Source organism: Zalophus californianus, chromosome 16 (assembly GCF_009762305.2).
Source record: "Zalophus californianus isolate mZalCal1 chromosome 16, mZalCal1.pri.v2, whole genome shotgun sequence".
NCBI classification, from domain to species: Eukaryota; Metazoa; Chordata; class Mammalia; order Carnivora; family Otariidae; genus Zalophus; species Zalophus californianus.
In genome coordinates, this window is record NC_045610.1 from 24,915,508 (window position 1) to 24,934,587 (window position 19,080).

Sequence of the window (19,080 nt, forward strand, 5' to 3'; positions counted from 1 at the left end):
TCTAAGCAACTCAACTTCCACCCTTGAGAAACTTTCATCCATATGCATGAGATACAACAATGTTCACTGGAGTATTATTAGTATTAGCAAAACTTAGGGAAAAAAAGATAAATGTCTATCAATAAGAAAATAGGTAAACTGAGATATACACACACAATGAAATGCTATATAGCAGTTAGAATAAAGGAACTAAGTGTTTCAAGATGGATAAGTATCAAAAATATTCAGGGAAAAAGCAAATTGCAAAATAATCTGTACCATATGCCATTTACTTAAAAAGTTTAAAATCTGCAAAAGAGGTGAAGATATGTTTAAGGGTATATAAAAAGTCATAAATGTATAAAGACCTACATGAGGGGCGCCTGGGTGGCTCAGTCGTTAAGCGTCTGCCTTCGGCTCAGGTCATGATCCCAGGGTCCCGGGATCGAGCCCCGCATCGGGCTCCCTGCTCTGCGGGAAGCCTGCTTCTCCCTCCCCCACTCCCTCTACTTGCGTTCCCTCTCTCGCTGTGTCTCTCTCTGTCAAATAAATAAATAAAATCTTTAAAAAAAAAGATTCTCAGGCGCCTGGGTGGCTCAGTCGGTTGAGCGACTGCCTTCGGCTCAGGTCATGATCCTGGAGTCCCGGGATCGAGTCCCACATCGGGCTCCCTGCTCAGCGGGAAGTCTGCTTCTCCCTCTGACCCTCTTCCCTCTCGTGCTCTCTATCTCTCATTCTCTCTCTCTCTCAAATAAATGAATAAAATCTTTAAAAAATAAATAAATAGGTAGATAAATAAATAAATACACAGACCTACATGAGGAACGAAAGATCACTATATCCATGAGAGTGGGTACCTCTGTGAAGGGAAGAATGGGGACAGAACCATGAAGAGATACAGAGAGAGAGAGCACCACACCTTGGCTGTATTATTTTATTTCCTAAAAAAATAAGATCCGGGACAAATATGATATAATGTTAAGAAATAATAAAGCTGGGTGGATGTACATATTATATGTATGTTTGAAATATTGCTGTTATGGATTGAACTGCATCTCCCAGAAAGATATGTTGAAACCCAACCTCCAGGTACTTGTGAATGGGACCTTATTTGGAAAGATAGAAGACAGAAAGGTAGAAGAGACATTCCATCCCTCTGAAGGCATTATTCTCTCAGAGGGAGCAGGGCCCTGCCAACATCTTCAATTTGGACTTCTAGTTTACAGAACTGTAAGACAGTTAAGTTTCTGTTGTTTTAAGCCATTTATGAAAGTATGCAGTACTTTGTTAGGGCAACCCTAGAAAACTAATACAACGGTATAATAAAAATAAAGAGGGGCACCTGGGTGTGTGGCTCAGTCAGTTAAGTGTCTGCCTTCAGCTCGGGGCATGATCCTGGGGTCCTGGGATCGAGCCCCACATTGAGCTCTCTACTCAAAGGGGAGCCTGCTTCTGTGCTCTTTTTCTCTCTCTCAAAGAAATAAATAAAATCTTAAAAAAAAAAAACACATTTAAATATATGTTTATGTTTGTGAGCCTCCCAAAAATGTTATTTTTAATTACTGGCTGCCTGGAGCCACACTATTTGTTGGTAGAGGGATGCTAATTTGAAAAACCAGGATCACAGTGAAATTCCAATTGGGTTTAAGGATACATTCAATATCTTAACTGTGATAATGTGGGTACATATATGTGTCGAAACATATCAAAATCTGTACTTTTTATATGTGCATTTTAAGTCAATTACACCTCAATAAAACTATAAAAAAGGAAAAAGATTAAAAAGAACAGTCTAAATTCAGGGGTAAGAGAGAAGATTCTGAGAGACTTAGGGGAAGCAGTCAGAAGGCAGGTTAGAAAAGGAAGAAGGAAGAGAGAAAGACCCAACATCCAGTGGCCAAGGATAAAAACCTAGGAATTTTTGGAGCAAAGTGTTATATATATCCTATGTAACAGAAACACTTGCCTTTACTTCCCCTGGGAAATTTTCCTTTTTTTTTTTTCTTTTTTAAGGATTTTATTTATGTATTTGAAAGAGAGAGTGAGCAAAAGAGGAGAGAGCACAAGCCCGGGGAAGGGCAGAGGGAGAAGCAGGCTCCCTGCTGAGCAGGGAGTCTGATGCAGGACTCGATCCCAGAACCCTGTGATCATAACCTGAACTGAAAGCAGAAGCTTAACTCACTGAGCCACTCAGGCGCCCCTCCCCTGGGAAATTTTCAATAAAACTTTCATCCCAAAAAGAAACCCACCTTTATTAGCAGTTGTTCTCCATTTTTCCTCTCCTCCACCAGCCTCTGGCAATCACTAATCTACTGTGCCTAAGGATTTGCTTAATCCAGACATTTCATATAAATGGAATTACATACTACGTGGCCTACTTTGGCATTTATGACTTCAATAATATTTTCAGGTTCACATGTTACAGCATTTATTTGTACTTTATTCCTTTTTATTGTCAAGCAGTAATTTATTATATGGACATACACATTTTGTTTATGTTGAATGCATAAGTTGATGGACACTAGGGTTGTTTGCATCTTGTGACTATTATGCACAGTGCTTCTGTGAATACTCATGCATATTTTTTTAATGAATACATGTTTTCAATTTTCCGGGATATATACATAGGAGTGGAATTGCCAGGTCATATGATAACTCAATGTTTAACAATTTGAAGAACTACCTAACAGTTTTCCAAAAGTGACAGTACTATTTTACACTCCCAGCAACAATGTATAAGGGTTGCAACTTTTCCATCCTCACCAATCCTAATCTGTCTTTTTTATTTCAGCCATCCTGGTAGATATGCCGTGGTATCTCACTCTAATTTTAATGCATATTTCCCTAATACCTGATCATGTTGAGCATTTTTTCAAGTGCTTATTGGCCACTTGTATATTTTCTTTGGAGAAATATTAACTCAAATGCTTTGACTGTCATCAAGAATTTTCAGGTAAGGAGCGCCTGGGTGGCTCAGTCGTTAGGCGTCTGCTTTCGGCTCAGGTCATGATCCCAGGGTCCTGGGATTGAGCCCCGCATCGGGCTCCCTGCTCCGCGGGAAGCCTGCTTCTCCCTTTCCCACTCCCCCTGCTTGTGTTCCCTCTCTTGCTGTCTCTCTGTCAAATAAATAAAATCTTTAAAAAAAAAAAAAGAATTTTCAGGTAAATTATTCTGCACACAAATGTAGTATCATCATTTTGAGATAATAAAAGTACTTACATTTTGCTTTCTCTTCATCTCTGCCTCTTGTAAGAAGGACAAGTCCAACTATTAAGTTATTGAAGTGCAGTCCTTTGGATGTTCCACCAAAAGAACAGTAAATCACCTAGGAGAAAATGATAAAGACAACGTTAGATGTTTTAGTTGTTGAGGAATTTGAGGCTGGTATCACCTTTACCAAATCTTGTCTCCATCTCCAAATAAGGCTTTGGTAAACTTTAGTGAAATGATGTTAAGTTTCTCCCTCTTCTTCCTCTTACACATCTTGTTATTGCACTCAGCCAAAAATACACTGTATCTATTCTAAAGTACATATATCACTGGCTCACACACTGAATATTCTTTCTCTTTGGAGTCCTTATCAAGGCCAAAGAAGATAAAGGTCCTCCCCTTCAAAAGCCCCAATAATGTGATAAGAATTTTGTGTAATTACAGAATTTCCTTCAACCTCTGTAAAACTTAGACACATTTTGATTTGAAAGATGGACATTCTCTTAAGTGAAAGTTCAGAAATGGAATGGCAATCATATTACAATATATAAATGTATCAAATTAACATGTATGCCTCAAATTTACAATGTTATTTGTTCAATTTTTAAAAAGTAAAATATATAGAGACCACAAAAGACACTTTTTACACTCTTAGAAATGAGTATTACAGTGATCAAAAATAAAGAAAAAAAGCTATGCATAAGAAAGGGACAGCAACAATCACATAAATTCATTGGACAATTTTGTGATATTGTGTTATAAGAAGAAATACATATATGGTCTTCTTCCAGGTTCCTGATACAAGAGCTTCTAAAAATCCTTCCTTACTGATGTAGGTGAAAGGAGCATCTTTTGTTATTCATCTAATAAGCCCCTTTCATTCATATGCTAATGAGGTGACTTCTGGTGGGCCTTTACAAAGCTCAGAATGTAAGCCTACCAATCAGAGGAAAAGATGTGATTAGAGGACTGAACTATTCAGCATCTCTCCACAGTCTCCAGGAAGGGGAAAGGGGCCTGAAACTGAGTTAATCACCAATAGCCAATCAATAGCCAATTATTTAACCAACCATGCCTACGTAATGGAACTTCCATTAAAAACCCTTAAACCATGGGGTTTGGAGAGCTTCCAGGTTGGTGAATACATCAAGGTGCTAGAAGGGTGGAGCACCCAGAGATGGCATGGAAGTTCTGCATACCATCTCCCTCCTTGCCCATCCAGATCCCTTGCTGCCGCCACCGTCAGCCTCTCTTCCCATTTGGCTGTTACTGAGTTGTAGTCTTTAAAATAAACTGGTAGGGCGCCTGGGTGGCTCAGTTGTTAAGCGTCTGCCTTCGGTTCAGGTCATGATCCCAGGGTCCTGGGATCGAGTCCCACATCAGGCTCCCTGCTCAGCGGGAAGCCTGCTTCTCCCTCTCCCACTCCCCCTGCTTGTGTTCTGCTCTCACTGTCTCTCTCTGTCAAATAAATAAATAAAATCTTAAAAAAAAAATAAAAAAAAATAAACTGGTAATAGTAATTAAAGTGTCTTCCTGAGTTCTGTGAGCCATTCTAACAAATTATCGAACCCCTAGAGGAGTCACAGGAACCCTAGATTTACAGCCAATTGGTCAGAAGTACCAGAGGTCCAGGACCAGACCTGTGAGGTATGCACTAATTCCAGGTACTTAGTATCAGAATTGAATTGAACTGTAGGACATCCAAGTGGTGTCCAGAGAGTTGAAAAACTGACTGATAAAGGGAAAAAACCCACACAACTGGTGTCAGAAGTGCCATGTTCTTTAAAACAAACTCACCTAGTATTTGCGATGCAGAATTTTTGTCAATAAAATGCATGATTAAAGAATAGTTCAAACCCAAAGGAATCTATAGATTCAATGCAACTTCTACTAAAATACCAACATCATTTTTCAAAGAACTACAACAAACAATATTAAAATTTGCATGGAACCACAAAAGACCCCCCCCTCCAATAGTCAAAGCAGTCTTGAGAAAGAACAACAAAGCTGGAACTCCCAGATTTCAAGATTTACTACAAAGTTATAGTAATCAATACAGCATAATATTGTCATAAAAACAGACATAGAAATCAATGGAACAGAATAAACAGCCCAGAAATAAACACATACTTATATGGTCAATTAATCTATGACAAAAGAGGCAAGAATATACAATGAGAAAATGAAAAGTCTCTTCAATAAATGGTGCTGGGAAAACTGGACAGGTCTGGGAAACTAGACTACCTGTTTATACAAAACACAAAAATAAAATAAAAATGGAATCAAGATTTCTATGTGAGATATCAAACCGTAAAACTCCCAGAAGAAAACATAGGCAGTAATTTCTTTGACATCAGCTGTTGTTAACATTTTTCTAGGTAAAATGGAAACAAAAGCAAAAATAAAACTATTGGGACTACACCAAAATAAAAATATTTTGCATACTGATGGAAACCATCAACAAAATGAAAAGGCAATCTACTGAATGAGAAAAGATATTCGAAAAATAATATATCTGATAAGGGGTTAATATCTAAAATATATATAAGAACTTACACAATTCAACACCAAAAAAACAAATAATCTGATTTTAAAATGGACATGGGGCACCTGGGTGGCTCAATCAGTTAAGCACCTGATTCTTGATCTCAGCTCAGGTCTTGATCTCAGGGTTGTGAGTTCAAGCCCCACAGGTTGGGCTCTGTGCTGGGCATGGAGCTACTTAAAAAAAAAAGGGCAGAGGATCTGAACAGGCATTTTTTCCAAAGTAAACATACAGATAGCCAACAGACACATGAAAAGATGCTCGATATCAGTAATCATCAGGGAAGTGCAAATCAAAACCACAATGAGGTATCACCTTACACTTATCAGAACGGCTAGAATCAAAAACACAAAAAATAACAAGTGTTGGTGAGGACTGGAGAAAAAGGGAGCCCTTGTACACTGTTGGTGGGATTATAAATTGTGCAGCCCCTGTAGAAAAGGGTACAGAGGTTCCTCAAAATATCAAAAATAGAAATACCATATGGTCCAGTAATTCCACTACTGGCTATTTACCCAAAGAAAATGAAAACGCTAATTTGAAAAGATATATGCACCCCTATGCTTATTGCAGTATTATTTATAATGGCCAAGATATGGAAGTAACTCAAGTGTCCACTGATAGATGAATGGATAAAGAAGATGTGGTGTGTGTACACACACACACACACACACACACAGGAATATTACTCAGCCATACAAAAGGGATGAGATCTTGACAACTGCAACAACACGGATGGACCCAGAAGTTATTATGCCAAGTGAGATAAGTCAGACAGAGAAAGACAATGATTTCACTTATATGTGGAATCTAAAAAGCAAAACAAATGAATAAACAAACAAAAAGAAGAAACAGACCCGAAGATACAGAAAAACTGATGGCTGCCAGAGGGGCAGGGGAGGATAGGCAAATGGGTGAAGGGGAGTGGGAGATACAGGCTTCCAGTTATAGAATTAATAAGTCACATGGATAAAAGGTACAGCATAGGGAATATAGTCAATTGTACTATAATAGTATTGTATGGTGACTGATGGTAGCTACACTTGTGCTGAGCATAGCATGATGAATAGAGAAGCTAAATCACTATGTTGTACACCTGAAACTAATTTAACATTGTATATCAATTATACTTCAATAAAAAAAGAATTAAAGAAATAAAACTTAGAATCAATATGAAAAATGAAAATATATTAAGTGATATTTATAATTATATTTAATAACACACTTGATGCCAAAAACTTTGTATCTCTGGTGCCATTGATAGAAAAGTCTAGCAAAAACTAACCTAGGGAGATGGCTTCAGATTAGAACATAAAAAAAATTTTTAAAAATCTTAATATACTTTATGGAGTAACTATTTTTAGTTGGCCCCTGCATAAACTGAAAGAAGGTAACAGAAAAAACCCTCTATCCCTGAGGCAGGGGTAGAAAACATCATAGCCCTAGATCTTTAGAGATCCCCTACCCCTGGGAGAGAGGTGGAACCACTGAGAAAGTCTCTGGGGATACACTGCCTGCCTAAAACTGAAACAGAAAAATGGAAAACAGACTGTCCCCTGCCCTAGCACCCACACCCATTACCACCATTGTGTTAGCAAACACTGAGGTAATAAATAACATCAGTCTACTGCTGGGAAGGGAAGAGTAGGGAGAGAGACACTCTCTAAGGTACTGTAACAACTAAGAAAGTGAGATCCAAAGTTGAAGGTAGGGCAGACATTAGAAAAATCCTCTGGTGGGGCACCTGGGTGGCTCAGTCAGTTAAGCGTCCAACTCTTGATTTCAGCTTGGGTCATGATCTCAGGGTCCTGAGATCGAGCCCTGTGTCAGGCTCAGCTCTCAGCAGGGAGTCTGCTTGAGATTCTCTCCCTCTGTGTGTGCTTTCTCTCTCAAAAAATAAATAAATCTTAGGGGCGCCTGGGTGGCGCAGTTGGTTAAGTGACTGCCTTCAGCTCAGGTCATAATCCCAGAGTCCCGGGATCAAGTCCCACGTCCCTGCTCAGCGGGGAGTCTGCTTCTCCCTCTGCCCTTCACCCTGCTTGTATTCTCTCTTGCTCACTCTCTCTCTCAAATAAATAAAATCTTTAAAAAAAATAAAAATAAAAAAGGTAACCCTAGACTGGAATTTGAAGTCTGTAGTGCACTGTGGGTAAGCATAGCAATACAAAATACAGCTCAACCACAGACAAGACGGACTCAGCTACTCATGCTAAAGATCTAGGCAGGCATAAATACTATTTCCCTCAGTCTGTACTGTCTGGTATATAAAACATCCATCTTTCAACCACAAATTATAAGTTACACAAGGAAGGAAAGGAAAAAACCACCCTGACAAAGGAAAAACGGGAACAGAGAGTTAATAAAAGCTTTGGAATGGCTCAACAGTAAACTCCAGAGAGTCAAGTAAGAGACTGTCCAAAATGAAACAGGGGAAAAAATGTGTGGGTAGGAAGGAACAAAACAGAAGATCCAAGAGCTGTGGTAAAATCAACTGATTTAACACACATGCAGTTGAAATCTTAGAAGTAAAAGAGAATGGAGAAGAAGTATCTGAAAAGATAATGCTGAGAATTTTCCAAAACTAATAAAGACACAAAACCACAGACAGAAGTTGTTCTGAGAACAGGGAGGATAAATTACACCTCTAACCCCCCAAAACCAACCAGACAAATCATATTCAAACTACTCAAAACCAAAGATAAAAAGAAAATCTTTAAGGCACACAGAGGGAAAAAAACATACTATATCGAGAGAAACATTTCTCATCAAAAACTACATAAGCCAGGGCGCCTGGGTGGCTCAGTTGGTTAAGCGACTGCCTTCGGCTCAGGTCATGATCCTGGAGTCCTGGGATCGAGTCCCGCATCGGGCTCCCTGCTCGGCGGGGAGTCTGCTTCTCCCTCTAACCCTCCCCCCTCTCATGTGCTCTCTCTCTCTCTCATTCTCACTCTCTCAAAAATAAATAAATAAATCTTTTAAAAAAAAAAAAAAACTACATAAGCCAGAAGATGGTGAAGTGGCACATTTTCAACACTAAGAAGAAAAAACTGAGAATCCTACACTCAGAGAAAGTATCTTTGAAAAAGAAAGGTCAAATAGATTTTTTCAGGAAAACAAAAACAAAGAAGTCATTACCAGCAAAGCTGCACCACATAAAATGGGAAGAAAAGCACTTTAGGCTAAAGGAAATACAATACCAAACCAGACTCATGTACCTACACAAAGACAAAATAAGGGAAATGGCAATAAATGAAGGTACATATAAAATGTAGTTTTTTCCTTATTTTTAATTGCTCTAAAAGATAATTGGCTATCTAAAGGAATAGGAGTAAAAATGTAATGTTTATAGCATGTGTAAAATTAAAACACATGGCGGGCCTGGGTGGCTCAGATGGTTAAGTGCCTGCCTTCAGCTCAGGTCATGGTATCAGGGTCCTGGGATCGAGCCCCACATAGGGCTCCCTGCTCAGCGGGAAGCCTGCTTCTCCCTCTCCCTCTACTGCTCCCCCTGCTTGTACTCTCTCACTCTCTCTGTCGAATAAATAAATAAAATCTTTAAAAAATATATTAAAACACATGACAGTAGCACAGAAGATGGGAGAAAGGAACTGGACACGTACTGTTGCATACTACACGTACAATGGTATATCATGTATCTTGATCTTTATATTGCCAGTCATTAAGAAACTACTTACTAAATCACAGCACTATAGTCCTCAACCCAACATTAACTCCATTAATAAATTATTATTTTCATAATAATAAAAACAACAGCCAACATTTAAATGCCTATTATGTGCCATAAAACTGTTGTGGTAAGTGGTTTAACAGTATTAAGCCTCAAGATGATTCCATGAGGAAAGTATTACTGGTTGTCCCCATTTTGTGGTTGAGCAAAACTAGAGCCCAAGGAGAGTAAGTAACTTGTCCAAAGTCATACATTAATGAGGTGGCAGAGTCAAGATTCAAACCCTAGGCAAGACAGGTTCCTGAAACTGAACTCTTAACCACTTCATGGTTCTATAATATGGCTATAAACACTCTTTAGTATTACATGAAATGAAAGCCATCATCAGCAAGATGAAACTGTTTTGGTAAAATCTATTGAAAATTAAACTACAAAATTCCAAAATTCCAAATACAAATTCAATGTATAACCACTATGTCTTCGGCATCTCCTTTCCCCTGCTTTAACTTAATAATGTAGGCTCTTCATTTCTGACCACTTACCTGACTTTAATACAAAGACAGTAAAGTTAATCAAGGAATTTTGGGTAAGATATGATTTTCAGTGTTGCAAGTATTTCTAAAATACAGAAGATTTTGTTTTGAATACGTCTGGTTGGAATGCTGGAACATACTGGTAACCTCACTCCCAAAATACAGGAACAGTAATAACCATCCAAAACTACCAAGTTCAAAAGTTCATCTGACAGATGAGGAAAAGAGGCCCAGGAAAATCACCCTATTTCCTGAATTCTAAGGCATATGTATTTTCCACCTTTTATTAATGTTTCAGAAATCATCACGTATCTAACACATCTAATGTGCAATATTTTTATCCCCAAGAAGTTATTTTTAAAGCAATGGTTATGTTACAACTGACAATGCTTTAACACTAATGAAATACTAAGTGCCATGCTCATTACTACTCAGCTTTGTTTTTAGGATTGGTGAGAGCGTGTGTGCACAGGATAGAAAGGATATTTTGATGCTACTTTTTAAAAAGCACATAAGTGTTTATTATTATTGTAACTCATTATAAGATCTTTATTTAAAAATCTCTTGGGGTGCCTCAATGGCTCAGTTGGTTAAGTGTCCGATTCTTGATTTCAGGGCCGTGAGTTGGAGCCCTGCGTTAGGCTCCCCCCCGCAAAAAAATCTTTTTAGTTATTTTCTGTAGCTATTAAAAAATAAAGGAGAATAAGAAACATATTTTCTTAAATATTTGGTAGCCATAAATATCCAGACTGAGACTTGGCATATTATACTAATGTAGAATAAAACTGATGCTTTAAACATGCATAAAATGCATTTTTTGCATTTTATGCATAAGATGCATAAAAATGATCTCACTAGCTTCCTTTCAGGCAATGATATCATCCCAGTAAATAATATCATTAGTGCAGAAAAGAAATTAATATGCATTTTAAAAGAGAAAGACTTTAAAAACAAACGAGAAAGACTTATTCTATATTCTGTAACATACCAAGAATTCTTGGAATATAGTTAAAAGGTTAAAAACAGGCAGATGTACATAGATCTCCAGATTTAAGGAAAAGTTGTGCCATGTTTCAGCTGCTGCCCTGTTCCCTGGTCCTTCTCCTCCCACTGTCTTTTGGCTATAAGGTACAAGGGTATTCCACTATTCCTTGGGGAAAATAAGTGATGCACACTTTCATGGCCTTTGACGTGAGAGAGACCTGGGTTTGAACACAGCCTTTATTAATTTATTAGCTATATGATCTTGGGCAAATCACTTAACTTCCTGAGACTTAGTTCCACTCCATTCCATGCCCGTGTCACATGTCTTCTCATTCCAGGACCCAGACCGAAGAGTAGCTCCTGTGTGTGAAGTGCTATTCTCAGGGCAGAAGACAGAAACCAGAGCTTGACTCCACTTTGTTAATTAGTAAGAATTAATTCGGAATCAATGAGCTCATAACTTTTGCCTTGGAAAGTTTCCTAAGTAAACTCTACTACGCTTTTTAAACTGCTTGATTAATACTCAACAGAACCAAATTTATGTTTTCAATTTTCATTTCATTTTACATAAATTTTGTGAGGATCAATACTTTTCCATTTAAACTTTTAATGAGCATTTGATTCATCAACTAGTTTTACTCCATATCAAAATTTTTCTATGCTTTCTTTTGAAGTTGTTATTTCTTTCAAAACCAATTTTCTCACATCAAATTTAGCAGCTCTCAATTTGTTAATGAAGAACTGATTTTTCTGGAAATGCCTAGACAACAACAAACTTATTCTGTGTTTTAAAAAAAGCTCTATGCAGTTTATTCTTAATGTGATATGTAAATATTTTATTATGTATTACAAGATACTTTAAAAATATAACCATACTAGGACTACCACTTAAAAAACCTGTCTCCCCCAAATTCTTATGTTGAATCCCAATGTGAGGTAGGACACTTTGGGAGGTGATTAGGTAATGTAGAGCCCTCATGAATGAGATTAGTCATCCTTACAAAAGAGGCCTGAGAGAGCTCCCTTGCCCTTTCTACCATGTGAGACAGGTGACACAGGGAAAGAGAGTTATCTATGAAGCAGAAAGCAAGCCCTCACCAGATTCTATATGTGTGGGCATCTTTTTTTTTTTTTTTTAAGATTTTATCTATTCATTTGAGACACACACAGAAAGAGAACATGAACAGGGGGAGAGGTAGAGGGAAAAGGAGAAGCAGACTTCCCGCTGAGCCAGGAGCCTGACGTAGGGCTCGATCCCAGGACCCGGAGATCATGACCTGAGCCGAAGGCAGAAGCTTAACCCAGATCTGAGCCACCCAGGCACTCCTATGGGGGCATCTTAATCTTGGGTTTCCCAGACTCCAGAACTGTGAGAAACAAATTTCTGTTGTTTATAAGTCACTCAGAATACGATATTGTTATACCAGTCCAAACAGACTGACATGAAAACTAACAAAAATTCCTTAGTATCACCAAGTATCTAGTCAGTATTCAAGTTTCCTCAACTGTCTCGTAATTTTTTTCAACTTGTTTGTTCAAATTAGGATCTAAAATATATAATTCGTTGCTAGACTCTTAAGTCTCTTTATATGTACATTTTCTTTCTCTCTCTCTCCTTCCAACCCTGTCTTTTTTTCCTCACAATTTACTTGCTGAAGAAACCAAGATGTTGGTCCTGAGCAGTTACCCAAAGTTTGCATTTTGATGATTACATATTCTGTCCTCTGTATTTTCTGTGCAATGGTAGTTCCAGCGAACTGATTATATTTTTTAGCAAAAACCACCTCCCAGTTGATGCTATTGTATCTCCATCAGAAGGCACATAATGACTGCTTATCTCTCTTTCTGTGACATTAGTAGCCATTGATGGCCACTGCCTACACTCACAAATTCACTAAAGGTTAAAAAATGCTGGTAATTATAATCCTGCCATTCTTTTGTTAATTGGCTAGAATACTTCTATAGCAAGAAAATTCCCCTAAGCAACTGTTTGGCCATCCTGAGATATATTTTGTATAGAAGAGCCAGGGTGGCCCAAGATTAGAGGTGCTGAGGGTGCTTATTGATTGGGTATTAGTGATTGCTTCTCAGACTTTTCAGTGGACTGTGCTAGAAAATACATCATGAATTTATACTCATACTCCCATATACATGTAATCTTTCCCTTCTTATGTCAACTAATCACTATATTTTTATATGGATTAAATATTTCAATATGAACAATGTGTCAATCCTCCTTCCTAAAGGGCATTGCTGAACTAAGGTAACAAGAAGGTAGCATAATAAGAACAGGAATGTAATTCCAATGATAATTTCAAAAGGGAAATTGAGAGCATAAAGCATGAAAATATTAGGCCTAGATATTTGTAGGAGAGGCTTCTGATGCTCTCACAAATATAGTTCTCCTTTCTTTTGGGGCATAAGGCAAGGAAACATTTCTTCATGCTCCTTGTAATTGATATGACTATTTGTGACCAAAGGGCTAAGGAAAGAATGACAAATACCACTTCTGGGCTAAATATCTAATTGCAGGCAAGAGACCCCTCCCTGGCATGACCACCTCTACCTTGGTGATTTACAGAAGCTCTTTCTGATAAACAAAAACGCCATAAGAATTGACACTGCCTGGAAAGTTGAACCTACACATAAAGGAGCTGTTACAGAGAATCACCTGACTCCATCAACAGAATTTTTATGAGTGAAAAATAACCTTTTGTTATCTCAAGCTACTATTTTGGGGGAAACATCTGTTACAAAAGTGTAACATCATCTATACTGACTCACATAGCATTAAAAAAAAAAAGTACAAAAGCTCAAAGTAAAAAAAAAAACCAAAACATATTTTCCCAAAGACCCTGATTCTACCAACCGATAGGCCTAAAAATTGTCTTTTATATAATTAATGACAAATATGTAACATGAATACACAAAATGAGTCACACTCTATGTTGGTGAAGTTCAAAGAATAATTCAAGCACACAATAAGACCCACAGTACATAATCTATGAAAACACAAAATGTTCATTTACATAAAATATACTTAATACCCATAAAATTTCAAATATTGCTATTCGAATGCAAACTCTGATTCTATATATGTGTTGAAAAGATTTTTCCTCTTAAAGATAAAAAGTATTTGTTTACATTACTGCCTTTGCAGAAAGTCTATTCCAACTAAATGTTTCTTTACTTCAAATGCATTTCATAATACTAATCAAATTTTCCTTTTCTGTAAATTCTATACAGAAATATCATGAGATAGAGTCAGACTTAGCTTCAGAAAATCAAAAAAGGACCCCTTGAAGTTCCGAATAACATTCAGGAGTATAATGTAAACTCCACACACAAAAAAGAACAAATACCAAGGAAAAACTACCAGGTATTGGGAAGCTGAATATTACCCAAAGCTTGTACGAAGTTGACAAGTCAGAAGAGAGACCTCCATTAATATCCAGTGCATTTAGAAGAGACTCCAGAAGAATCAATCCTCACTATTAGAACTAAAAAAAGATTTAGAATAAAGGCTACTTAAGACCCAACATAACAAAAATTTAAAATAAGCCTCAGAAGGATTAGACTAATCTGCAACTAATTTCACTGTTGCTAGAATAAAAGAGAGCTAGCACTATTTAAATGAAGACAACAAAACTCAAGTACTCAAGACATAAAGTTTATAATATCCACTAGAGGGGTGCTTGGTGGCTCAGTCAGTTAAGCATTTGACTCTTGGTTTCCACTCAGGTCATGATCTCATGGATCATGACACTGAGCCAGTGTAGGGCTCTGCAATCAGCAGGGAGTCTGCTTGAAGATATTCTCTCCTACTCTGTCCCTCCCCCTGCTTGCACATGCTCTCTCTCTCTCTCTCTAAAATAAATGAATAAATCTTTAAAAAATATTAGAGGTGCCTGGGTGGAACAGCTGGTTAAGCCTCCCAACTCTTGGTTTCAGCTCAGGCTGTGACTGCAGGGTGGTGGGATCAAGCCCAGCCGCAGGCTCCACGCTCAATGCAGAATCGGCTTGGGTTTCTCACTCCCTCTCCCCCTACCCCCCACCCCATGCTCTCTCTGTCTCTCTCTTTATGTGGCTCAGTTGGTTAAGCATCTGCCTTCAGCTCAGGTCATGATCCCGGGGTCCTGGGATCAAGCCCTGCCTGGCTTCCTGCTCAGTGGGGAGTCTGCTTCACCCTCTCCCTCTGCCTCTCCCCTTTGCTCATGCTCTCTCTCTCAGATGAGTAAAGTCTTTTAAAAAAATTTATATTATCCAGCAGATATAAACAATACTAGATGTAAGAAGAAAATGTAAACAATCACCAGAAATAAAATCAGGCAAAAGAATGACAGAGATGATTAAAAACTAGTATATAAGAAGCTGAAAATAACTATTAAATAAGGTTAAGGATTTAAATGAAGATATGAACATGAAAACTGAAACTATATATTTTTACAAAAATTTTTAAGTATTTTATTTATTTGAGTGGGGGAGAGAGAGTGAGAGTGTGTGTGCATGCATGCACACAAGCAGTGAGGAAGGGGTAGAGGGAGATGCAGGTTCTTTGCTGAGCAGGGAGCCCAATGCAGGACTCGATCCCAGGACCCTGGAATCATGACCTGAGCTGAAGGCAGACGCTTAACAGACTGAGCCACCCAGGTGCCCCTGAAACCATATTTTAAAAGAAAAAATTTAATTTTCAAAGTGAAAAAATAACAATACCTGAAAAAGTTAACTGTAGAGTTTTAACATCATATTTAACACTGGCAAGTAAAAGATCAGTGAACCTAAAGACCAGACAATTTTATCTATCCAAGCTGAAGTACAATAAGAAAAAATGTTACAAGTGGGGGATGGGGAAGAGATGAAAGTAAATTAAAGAGAAAATCAGAGTCCCAGTCATGTGAATAATCACCATTTTTGCGTGCATGTAATTGGAGGCCAAGAAAAAGGAAGGGGAGATAGAAAACATATTTGAAAGATAGTGGCAAAGTACCTCTCCAGTTCAATCACAGATCCAAGATTCTTAAAAAGAAACTCATACAAGATAAATACAGAAAACCAAACTAAGGCATATCATATATTCATGAAAAAACAATGAAAATTTTGGGGCGCCTGGGTGGCTCAGTCATTAAGCGTCTGCCTTAGGCTCAGGTCATGATCCCAGGGTCCTGGGATCGAGCCCCGCATTGGGCTCCAGCCCTGCACTGGGCTCCCTGCTCAGCGGGAAACCTGCAGAATCTCCCTCTCCCACTCCCCCTGCTTGTGTTCCCTCTCTCGCTGTCTCTCTCTGTCAAATAAATAAATTAATTAAAATTTAAAAAAAAAAAAAAGAAAATTTTAAAAGCACCGAGGGGGAAAAAAATGGACACATTATATAGCAAAACAAAAATAATCACTGACTTCTGAAAAACACAAGCCAGAAGACAGTAAAAGGAACACATTTAAAGGGCTGAAAGGAAGAAAAAACTGCACACAGCCTAGGATTCTATATTCAATAACAAAGACAACCCAATTAATGAGCAAATGAAAAAACAAAAACTAGGAGACTTTATAAACCAGAAAACAAATAATGGGCAGATGACTTAAACAGAAATTTCTCCAAAGAAGATATACAAATGGGGGCACCTGGGTGGCTCAGTCGTTAGGCGTCTGCCTTCAGCTCAGGTCATGGTCCCAGGGTCCTGGGATTGAGCCCCACATCGGGCTCTCTGCTCTGCGGGAAGCCTGCTTCTCCCTCTCCCACTCCCCCTGCCTGTGTTCCCCCTATTGCTGTGTCTCTCTCTGTCAAATACATAAATAAAATCTTAAAAAAAAAAAAAGATATACAAATGACCAATAAGCACATGAAAAGATGCTCAAAATCTTAGTCATTACAGAAATGTAAATCAAATGAATAAAGCAATCTTTTAATCATTAAATATACCAATTCTTACTCTGAAAAAGGGCTCAATTCAAACCACTATAAAAGTGGTTAAATTATACATCTTTCTAAGAGATCACATAAAAAATAAACTAACTCCCGGGGCACCTGTGTGGCTCAGTCGGTTAAGCATTTGCCTTCAGCTCAGGTCATGATCTTGGGGTCCTGGGATCAAGCCCTGCCTGGCTTCCTGCTCAGCGGGGAGCCTGCTTCTCCCTCTCCCTCTCCCTGCCACTCCCCCTACTTGTGCTCTCTTTCTCTCTCTGTCAAATAAATAAATAAAATCTTAAAAGAAAAGAAATAGACCAGCTCCCTCATATGCCTAACCCAAAGTTAGCCTAGAAGTTACAAAAAAAATTTATTAGATTCCATGTTATGACAAAGATCATGTTCCAGAAATTTTAAACGGTACAGTAATCAAATTAACAAATAAGAATTAAAGTAAATGCAAGCTTACTTTCCTTAGACAAATATTTGACAAGATCTCATTATATTTTAGATATTATGGTAAACTGTAGACTTAATAATTATAGTTAGAGCCATACAAATATGGCTGAGTGATTATAAACACAAAAAATACTGATTAAAAATTCTATATCTTCTTTTTTTAATTCTGCTTTTTTTAAAGTGTTTATTTTATTGTATGTTTTATTTTTTTAAAAGATTTTGTCAGAGAGAGAGAGAGCACAAGCAGGGGGATCAGAAGGCAGAGGGAGAAGCAGGCTCCCCGCTGAGCAAGGAGCCTCATGTGGGATTCGATCCCAGGACCCTGGGATCATGACCTGAGCTGAAGGCAGTTGCCTAACCAACTGAGCCACCCAGGTGTCCCAAGAATTCTATATTTTCTTTGGAAAAAAGACTCTAAAGAAGTCCTAACTGGACTTTATTTTTATTATAACTATTAAACATTTTTTAAGATTTTATTTATTTATTTGACACACATGGGGGGAAGAGCACAAGCAGGGGGAGCAGAAGGAGAAGCAGGCTCCCCAATGAGCAGGGAGCCCTATGTGGGGCTCCATACCAGGACCCTGGGATCATGACCTGAGCCAAAGGCAAATGCTTAACTGACTGAGCCAACCAGGCGCCCCTATTAAACATCTTTTTGTCAGTGATTTGGATTTGACACAGAAGGCATGTATATTAATTTCATAAATGACAAAAGCAGGAGGAATGGCTAATAAAATAGGTAACAATATAGAATCAAATTCGCCTTAGGCAAAATGTATTTAGAGTTTCTTAAAAACAGTGTATATAAGGATAGAAAAACAAGATTAAGCTTGAAAATTTTTAGCTAAGAAAGCTATGAGCTTTTTGCTTAAGTTAATACAATTTTATGCTGCATGGTAGTGATTAAAGAATTAAATATTCTCCTACTGTTCACTAATCTAATTCCATCTAGAGAACAGCATGAGATTAAATAGTATACATATTAACTATGCTTAAGAAGCAGCAGGGGAAAAGGACTTATTCACATGCCTAGAAGGGAAGGTTCCAGTTTCCCAATTCAAATAGGTGAATTCCAACTCAAAGAGGTAAATGATTTCCATTGGGCATTCTAGTAGCACAAACTTTGGGATCATGATACTATGCCAAAATCCCCAGTGGCTTCCAGCTCCACCGCCATCTCTAAAGCTAGAAAATGAGACTGGGACTAGGTCAGGGGCATACACCAAACTATTTCAATGCCCCCAAATTTAAATGGAGTGGAACCATAAGCAAAAATTTCATTGAATTCAAGACATCCTACATCTTCAAATTGATTTGTCACATCAATTTAAAATATACAACAATTAGCAAGATAAAAAAACTTTTAACAATGTAAGAGAAACGTTAAACAGAAGGATACTGTGAGGAAAAAACCACTTTCAAGTTACTAGTTACAATGAGATACTATTCAGCCATAAAAAGAAAGGAACTTCTAACACATGCTACAACCTGGATGGATCCTGAAAACATTATGTAAAGTGAAATGAGCTACACAAAAAGAGAAATATTGTATGATTCCATTCATATGAAATATTTATAATAAGCAAATTCAAAGAGGCAGAAAGTGGACTGTGAGGCAAGGGGTTGGGGGGAGGCCTATTACTGCTTAATGGGTATAGAGCTTCTCTTTAGGGTGATAAAAATATTTTAGACAAAGATAGTAGTGATATGTCCATAACACTGTGAATTCAATTAATGCCACTGAAATGTACTTAAAAATGGTTAAAATGGCAAATTT

The 19,080-nt window shown here is 37.9% G+C and overlaps 1 protein-coding gene across 3 annotated transcripts in view; it reads right to left on the reverse strand.

Annotated features, from left to right (window-relative positions):
- The window catches only part of USP32 (ubiquitin specific peptidase 32), a 214,570-nt gene that overhangs the window by 105,375 nt on the left and 90,115 nt on the right, over positions 1–19,080 (reverse strand). For all 3 annotated transcript variants that reach the window (XM_035724554.1, XM_035724553.1, XM_035724555.1), the window contains one exon: positions 3,199–3,304. In XM_035724554.1, coding sequence (XP_035580447.1) covers positions 3,199–3,304 — 106 coding nt within the window. The remainder of the gene's footprint in view (positions 1–3,198; positions 3,305–19,080) is intronic.